General features: G+C 39.0%; 1 protein-coding gene across 2 annotated transcripts in view; it reads left to right on the forward strand.

The window, feature by feature from the left end:
• The window catches only part of rasa2.L (RAS p21 protein activator 2 L homeolog), a 68,057-nt gene extending 64,388 nt beyond the window's left edge, over positions 1-3,669 (forward strand). For both annotated transcript variants that reach the window (XM_018263950.2, XM_041563484.1), the window contains exon 24: positions 1,943-3,669. In XM_018263950.2, the coding sequence (XP_018119439.1) occupies positions 1,943-1,973 (31 nt within the window). In that variant the 3' untranslated portion in view covers positions 1,974-3,669. The remainder of the gene's footprint in view (positions 1-1,942) is intronic.
• Positions 3,670-9,447: the final 5,778 nt, after the last annotated feature.

Genomic DNA, 9,447 nt, shown 5'->3' on the forward strand with positions numbered 1-9,447 from the left:
GTGACGCATTTACAAACATAAGTAAAGTGCTAAAAAACTGGCACAAGTCTCTGTGCTGTTCCAGAAATCCAGCATGTTTGCAGCCATCAAAAGTTGCCACTAAATGTTGTAACCACCACTAGCCAAAAACATTGAAAACATGCAGGTGCAGAACTTGCTCCTATTGGTAAATGCTGTGCAAAGTGCATCAGTTGTGGCTATCACGTGGTTTGAGTGTGGGCATTCTCTTATACATCTTCTAGTTGCACATAGTTTTGCACATATGGAAATGGCTGGTGTAAAGTATAGGGAACCTGTGAGCTTTATTATGCTGCATCTTGTACCTAATTTGTAGTAGTTGCTGCAGTAGGTATATCTATAGTGATTGGTGTTAGGGCTTTCTTATGGTATTTTAATGCACACAACGTTTTATAGGTTATTGGGCCTAGCTGTGCCACTGCTAAAAGAAAATAAGCCCTTTTATATTTTGGATTCCTTTTGCAATTGAGGTCCAAATAGCGTTTTTATTTTACAGATACACCTTCTCCTCTCAGCATCTATGCTGTAAGCATCCGTTAATCCAAACATATTTGCCATTTATTTCTTTATATTTGCCGGCAATCTTGTACAGGTATTGGACCTGTTATTCAGAATCCTCGGCACCTGGGGTTTTCCGGATAATGGATCTTTCTGTAGTTTGGTTCTTCATGCCTTAAGTCTACTAGAAAATGATGTGAACATTTAATAAACCCATTGGGCTGGTTTTGCTTCCAATAAGGATTAATGATACCTTAGTTTGGATGAAATACAAGGTACTGTTTTATTATTACAGAGAAAAAGGAAATAATGTTTTAAAATTGGGATAAAATGGGAGTCTATGGGAGACAGCCTTTCCATAATTCAGAGCTTTCTGGATAACGGGTTTCCGGATAATGGATCCCATACCTGTAATTTTTTTCTGTGCTCACATTTGCTTATGTTCCCCTGCTTCCATCTCAATAATAACCTAATTCAAATAGAGATGTGATGGCTATCTATCAGTGTGTGCCAGAGTTAGGAATGAGCTGCCTTGCTTGAAATGTCTTTTAGAGAGTACCTAAATGGTAAAATGTTCTGTAATGACTAACGAATTTGTTATAATGCTTCAGGGCACTCTTTTTTGACATTGTTACTTGTATAATTAAACTGTTTACTGTCACCACCACTGGATCTGAGATTTGGTCTGTCTTTTGGTCTTTTTTACCCACCATACACTGTGGGGCAAGGAATGCTCTCATGAATCCTAAAACCTTAGGCATTTAAAACACAGGCCAGTGAATGTAACACTTTTTATCTGCTGAGTTTTAACATCAGTTTAAAGGAGAACTAAAGCCTGACTAAAGAAGAAATGTTGTACATTATGTTTTGTGCTTCTATACCAGCCCCAGGCAACCACAGTCCATTAGCAATAAAGATCTGTGTCTCCAAAGATGCCCCAGTAGCTCCCCATCTTCTTTTCTGCTGATTCACTTCACATGCTCTGTGCTGCTGATACTTACTGAGCTTAAGGACCCACTCACAATTTACAGTACTCAGAATAGAAATGTCACAATATAAGGCTGGTTAGCAATTAATACAAATAACAATCAGCCTTGTAGCATCAGCTTATATTAAACACCAACCTCATTTTCTGCTTGATAATTTGTGACGACCCCTACGTTTTGCTTCTCAACAGCTGCTCAGAGCCCACTGAGCATGTGAGTGTCACAGACACTTTCCAAGATGGCGACCCCCTGTGACAAGTTTGAAGTCCTGGATCATTGCTGCTATTGAGAAGCTGAAACTTTAGGCTGGTGAAATAAGTTCAGTGTATAAAATATGGCATTTTAAGACATTCATTTTTAGGGTTAAATTCTCCTTCAAGCTTATTAAATGATTTCATAGACCTGTGTACGGTTAACAGATTTATTTTTTTACTTTTCAGGGAAAATCCCATTGTGGGAAAAGGATCTTAGCAGCCGCAACATTTTTGTTGTCTCAGAACTGGAACGGCTTAATGTCTGAAGCAGGAAGAGAATTTCTCAGCCAGTATCTAACATGGAGTTGGAAACTACTACATTACGTAACCACTTGGAAGGAAACTCTCAAGCTCGAGTAGCTGGAGCACTTAAAACTTTCCTGGCATTATAACTGCACAAAAACAACTGAAAATGTTGAGAAATAGATGAATCTTTATAGGAGATCCCTGTATCTTTATATGAGATCCCTGTATCTGTATAGGGAGATCCCTGTATCTGTATAGGGAGATCCCTGTATCTGTATAGGGAGATCCCTGTATCTGTATAGGGAGATCCCTGTATCTGTATAGGGAGATCCCTGTATCTGTATAGGGAGATCCCTGTATCTGTATAGGGAGATCCCTGTATCTGTATAGGGGGATCCCTGTATCTGTATAGGGGGATCCCTGTATCTGTATAGGGGGATCCCTGTATCTGTATAGGGGGATCCCTGTATCTGTATAGGGGGGTCCCTGTATCTGTATAGGGAGATCCAGCATGATAAGGTTTGCACTGCTGGCAGTGTGAGAGCTTCTGTCCATTGCTCTATTACTTACAGGGTATGATTCTGGGGTCTGATAAGGAGTGTGTGCTGCATTGCCAGAACTTAGCAGTGGTAAAACCTAGCAAATGCGAAGGGAGAAATCATCAATTACAAAACTCTTGAATGCTTATTGTGCTCTTTAGATGCCAATGTTCAAGTTGGTTGAGACCGATGGAAAAACTACACACTTTGTCCTTTTAAAAAAAAAAAAAGAAATGATCAGAGGAGTGGATATTTGAGCAGCTCTGACAGAAACCCGCACTTTGTTTTTACCACCTCAGACAAAGTTGGACGAATGAGTTTAAAACGGTACACATAGCATTCTTTTATTTATTGTCCCCCTGTTAATTCGGTGGATTCTTTGTTCTTCCCAAGAGAGGTCTGGATGAGCCAAATACAAAGCGAGAGGCCAAGTAGCACACGTGTTTCTAAAGAATATTCAAGGGACGTAATGAATTCCCTCTCAGATGGATAGCACTGTGCTGATGCGTGTGCCTACAAAATATTGCTACAGGATTTTACAAAAACAGACACCCCGCGTATTCCTTTTTAATGATTTTATAAAATTGAGGTATATGGCCCACTAAATCCGATAGATGTCTGCCTGCTATTTGCTTGGGTTTCATTTGAATGACCGTATTGATTGTAGAAATACATCTGCTACCGTTTTTTGTATTCTGTGTAATGAAGCTCTGATTTTGTCTGCAGAGGGACCAACCCTTCAAAGGAGCACCAAAGTTGTATAGTGGTATGGCAATCCGTCGTTCCTGCTTCTATCCAAAGCTCCGTTGCCCTTCGTCCAGCTAGATAGCTTTCACATTGCAGGTATCTTATTATACCTTAATCTTGATGGAGGCCCGTGGGCTTGCAGTTTATCGGAATGATTTCCCCCACCTTCGTTATCACAGCCTTTAAAACACCACTTTGAGCACTTTAGTAATGTGGTTATGGGTTATATAAACCTTTTCTCTCCTTTCCTTTTGCCCTAGTTAAGAAAGATACACCGTGTATCTGATTCCTCTTTTCTTTTAAGATCAGTTCCATGATCAATGCTGTTTGCTGTATTTCTATAGAGAGAAGAAAAAAAAAAGTTAAAAAGGATTAAATATTGTTTGGAGACCAAAGATATTTTTTTTTTTCTATATTTCTGTCTGTATTTATTTTATTTTTTTTAATCTTGCTTTGCTTGTCAGTATTAATACGCTGGTACTACTTGCCCTGCATTATCCCAGTAAAGGCTGCCCACAAAGAAACCTCATCATTATTCCCAGCCTGTGTAGGCTCTTCCATTAATACTTGCCTGTATTTACCAAGGTATCCGTTATCTGGAAACCCATTATCCAGAATGTTTTGAATTACGGCAAGACAGTCTCCCATAGATTACATTATACTCAATTGATCCAAATTTTTAAAAATGACTTCCTTTTTCTCAGTAATAATAAAACAGTACTTTGTACTTGGTCCAAACTAAGATATAATTAATCCTTATTGAAGCAAACCAGCCTATTGGGTTTATTTAGTGTTTATATGATATTCTTGTAGATTTAGGGGATGAAGGTCCAAATTACAGAAAGATCTGTTATCTGAAACACCCCAGGTCCCCAACATTCTGGATAACAGGTCCCATAACTATAGTAGGTAGTGTTTTTATTATTCAAGGAAAAAGGCAATCTTTTAAAAACATTTAGAATTATTTGCTTAAAATTGACTCTGTGGGAGATGGCCTTCCTGTAATTAGGAGCTTTCTGGATAACGGGTTTCTGGTTACCAGATTCCATACCTGTAGTGTTTTCATAGCCGAGTAATGGCCTTTAGAGGTACTATCATCACCTAATTCCATGTAATATTATATACAGTCTTAAATTGTGCTCTGTAGTTTTTCTTGGGCACTTTGTCTGCCTGTCAAGCACTGAGCCATCATATCCCTTGAATAATAATGATCATTGTACGAGTCTCGCACTGAACATAGACACCCGGGGGTATGTGTTTCTTTAGGGATCTGGTATCATATAGTGGTATAAACAATTGAAACCCCCTTCCACATAAAGCATTGCCAGTCTGCACCACTGGACATTATTGGTGTAAAATCCAATGCAAAAGCAAGGCTGCTGTCAGGAAACTGCTTTTCCCCCCCAAAATTAAATAGTCATATTATTGATGTTAATGGTAGTTTCCCCTTATACAGGTCATACTCACTGGGTTGTTTGTGCCTAATATGCCTGCCCATTTTATGACTCCCCCAGCTTCAACAATCATTTCATATACTGTATAAATGCAAGCGCTACAGTAGCCCAACTGGCAACCAACAATGACTGTGGCTTTGATCACTGTTTGCCCTGCAACTGGTATAGGTGAATCCGCTTTACTGATTAGCTGATATTAGCTTATTAATCAGACATCAACCTTTATTATAGTTATGGGACCTGTTATCCAGAATGCTCAGGACCTGGGCTTTTCCAGATAACAGATCTTTCTATAATGTGGATCCTCCATACCTCAAGTCTGCTAGCATTTAATTAAAACATGAATTAAACCCAATAGGCTGGTTTTGCTTCCAATAAGGATTAATTATATCTTAGTTGAGATCAAGTACAAGGAACTGTTTTATTATTACAGAGAAAAAGGAAAAAAAATTTAAACTTGGATAAAATGGAGTCTATGGGAGATGGCGTTCCCGTATTTCGGAGCTTTCTGGATAATGGGTTTCCAGATAACAGATCCCGTTAGGTATCACCTTTGTACTACCTTTTTTTTTTTTTTTATACCTGTACAAACATGTACAGATTATAGTCTGGTGCTTCCACTTTCTGCACCTCTCTAGCTACACTAGGTGGCGACACACAGGTTTCTTGTAAATAGGCGCTTCATTAAAACTAATGATATTGTTTTCTTGCACAGGACAAGTATATGGGAGCTGTTTATGTTGGGAGGGCGAAAAAGATGCATTCAAAAGGTGGTTCACTTTTATGTTAACTTTTAGTATGTTCTAGAATGACCAATTCTATATTCAGACCCTCTCCTGTTCTTGTTCCAGGCTCTTATTCAAATCAGTGCATGGTTGTTACGGGAATTTGGACCCTAGCAACCAGATTGCAAACTGGAGAGCTGCTGATTAAAAAGCAAAATAACTCAAAAACCACAAACGAAAACCAGTCCCAGATTTTTTCAGAATATCAGTCTCTACAATCATAATAAAAGTTAACTCGAAGGTGAACAGCCCATTAACGTTCAAGCTGGGCATACTAACTGTACTACACCCTGGGGGGAGGAGCAAGCCCACTTTTTGGCAATCCGCAGTATTATTGCTGTCTATGACAATCATACATTTGCCTTTAGTGTTTGCTATTTAATCATATAGTTCTTATGTTCAGCATCAAGCTGTATTTTGTGCTGCTAGCCACTGAATCCTCTTGCAATTCACATGGTTAAAGGGATACTGTCATGGGAAAACATTTTTTTCAAAATGCATCAGTTAATAGTGCTGCTCCAGCAGAATTCTCCACTGAAATCCATTTCTCAAAAGAGCAAACAGATTTTTTTTATATTTAATTTTGAAATCCGACATGGGGCTAGACATATTGTCAGTTTCCCAGTTGCCCTCAGTCACGTGACTTGTGATAAACTTCAGTTACTCTTTACTGCTGTACTGCATGTTGGAGTGATATCACCCACCTCCCTTTCCCCCCAGCAGCCTAACAACAGAACAATGGGAAGGTAACCATATAACAGCTCCCTAACACAAGATAACAGCCCCCTGGTAGATCTATGAACAGTACTCAATAGTAAAATCCAGGTCCCACTGAGACACATTCAGTTACATTGAGTAGGAGAAACAACAGCCTGCCCAGAAATCAATTCCATCCTAGAGTGCTGGCTCTTTCTGAAAGCACATGACCAGGCAAATGACCTGAGATGACCTCTACACATCAATATTACAACTAAAATAAAAATACACTTGCTGGTTCAGGAATGAAATTTTATATTGTAGAGTGAATTATTTGCAGTGTAAACAGTTTCATTTAGATATAAAAATTCACCTTAAAAATCATGACAGAATCCCTTTAACTTAGAATCTATGGGGCTTGATTACAAGAAGCCTGCACCCTTAGGTTACAATGTTTGTGGCTAGCCAGGAATTCTTTATTCGGAACCTGGGGACTAACTTCGATATAAATGGAGCTCTTCTCCTTCTACAGGAAGAGAAAGTTGGGAGGGCTCAGTAAAAGGCATTAGCAATTCAAAAGAAAAATAGACTGGCTGATGCCTTTACATAAATCCACTTTATATCTTGATTAATACAGCTATGGGACCCATTATACAGAATGCTCGGGACCTGTGGTTCTTCAGATAGCAGATCTTTCTGTAATTTGGATCTTCACACCTTAAGTCTACTTGAAAATCATGTAAATATTAAATAAACCCAATAGGCTGGTTTTGCTTCCAATAAGGATTGATTATATCTTAGTTGGGATCAAGTACAAGGTACTGTTTGATTATTACAGAGAAACAGGAAAATCACTTTTTAAAAAATGTAATTATTGGATTATAATGGAGTCTCTGAGAGACGGCCATCCCGTAATAAGGAACTTGCTGGATAATAGGTTTCCGGATAACGGATTCCATACCTGTAACCTGTTCTGGCCTTTCCAATATTAGGTCCATGCTGAGTAGTGTTCTGTGGGTGTTTGTCACCAATTACAATGGCACATTCCATGTGGACGTCCATATGTACTCGATAAAGAAGCTGCATACAGATTCCATACCTACATCTAACCAAACTGGTAAATACAAAGCAAAACATTGTATGTGTCCCTTATACTCCCTCCATGTCTATTTCGAGGATTATTGTATGCGACGGCTGCTATACAGCTACGTGGCTGATGATGTAGCTACAGATGGAGAAGACCTTGTTGATGCTTTATTGGTTTAAATGGGGAAGAGCAGTGGCTGCAAGCAGCAAGTCCTGTGGATAGAGTTGTAGTTGAGCAGCAGGTTGTCTGGAGCCAAATGCTTGGCTGGCACACATTGGGTTAATGAGCAGTTAATAGACCGGGGGTGCTACAAGTAAAGGCTTGGAATGGATCTGCCGTGATTTTCCCATGTTGTCATTTGCTGTTGCTGTATTGTATCCGGTCGTGTTACGCTGATTTGTTGCCTTTTAATTTAAATTTATTTTCTTACTGAAAGTATTATATGTGTTTGTAAATTACTGTGTGGGGGAAAAACCGAATTTAAAGCTTTCAAATAAAATTTTACAAGTTGCATCAGTGTGTTTTTTTTCTTCACATTTTAGAAACATTTCGGTACCTTTTGGGTGAATTTTCTATGTATGTTAACCCTCTTCAAACCCCACCCACATTAATTAATACTCATCACATGTGGTACCAACTGACTCACTGTTACTTACACATGGTGAGAATGAACCAACACCACTCACTGCTATAAATTTACTATATAATACTCAGACATTCACTGCTATACACTTACTATATAGTACCCAGGTACTCGCTGCTATACACTTACTATATAGTAGTCAGGTACTCGCTGCTATACACTTACTATATAGTAGTCAGGCATTCACTGCTATACACTTACTATATAGTACCCAGGCACTTACTGCTATACACTTGCTATATAGTACCCAGGCATTCGCTGCTATACGCTTACTATATAGTACCCAGGCACTCACTGCTATACACTTACTATACAGTACCCAGGCATTCGCTGCTATACACTTACTATATAGTACCCAGGCACTCGCTGCTATATACTTAATATATAGTACCCAGGCACTCACTGCTATACACTTACTATACAGTACCCAGGCATTCGCTGCTATACACTTACTATATAATACCAAGGTACTTGCTGCTATATATTTACTATATAGTACCCAGGCACTCACTGCTATGTATTTACCATATAGTACCCAGGCACTCGCTGCTATGGATTTACTATATAGTACCCAGGCACTTGCTGCTATACACTTACTATATAGTACCCAGTTACTCGCTGCTATATATTTACTATAGAGTATGCAGACACTCGTTGCTTTATATTTATAATATAGTACCTAGGCACTCACTGCTATATACTTACTATATAGTACCCACGTACTTCGTGCTATATATTTACTATATAGTACCCAGGCACTCGCTGCAATGTATTTACTATATAGTATCCAGCCACTCATTGCTCAATATTTACTTTATAGTTCCTAGGCACTCGCTTCTATATACTTACTATATAGTACCCAGACACCCGCTGCTATATAATATACTTACTATATATTACCCAGGCACTTGCGTCTATATACTTACTAAGTAGTACCCAGACACTAATGTAAAAAGTTGAAAGGGGTGGAGGGAGTGTGAATACAATTGCAAGGCCCTGTAAATGGTTAAACTATCTGATATTCCCGTGTGTGATAGTGTGTTGCTTCCCCTGGGAACTCAGCACAGACACCTCTGTTGCCCAATCCTTACAGCAGCCCTGAATACTCACCTGTTTACATTACTGAGAGGAGGTTTCTTGGTCACACACCCACGGGTGCTCTACGTTCTGGAGACAAATACACAAACCTCTTTATAAGATTGGCTTCTTTTTAATGAGAAAAAGCCTCTCTTCCCAGGCTTGAGACAAGGACACGGCATGTTGATATAAACACTGAAGGGCCAAACAAAATGCGCAGATGCAACATTCAAATGGAATCAACACAATAACACACTTTTACTTTCCCCTGCCCCATAGTATTAATCCTTGTGCATTTTTATCCTTTTTGAAGCCTTGTCTGTGCATTGAAACCAATTCTTAGGGCTCATTAACAATCTGCATGTTCAGTGCAAAAATGGGTGCAGCCAGCCATTCAAGCACAGGATACTCAATAAC

Source organism: Xenopus laevis, chromosome 5L (genome assembly GCF_017654675.1).
Source record: "Xenopus laevis strain J_2021 chromosome 5L, Xenopus_laevis_v10.1, whole genome shotgun sequence".
NCBI lineage: Eukaryota > Metazoa > Chordata > Amphibia > Anura > Pipidae > Xenopus > Xenopus laevis.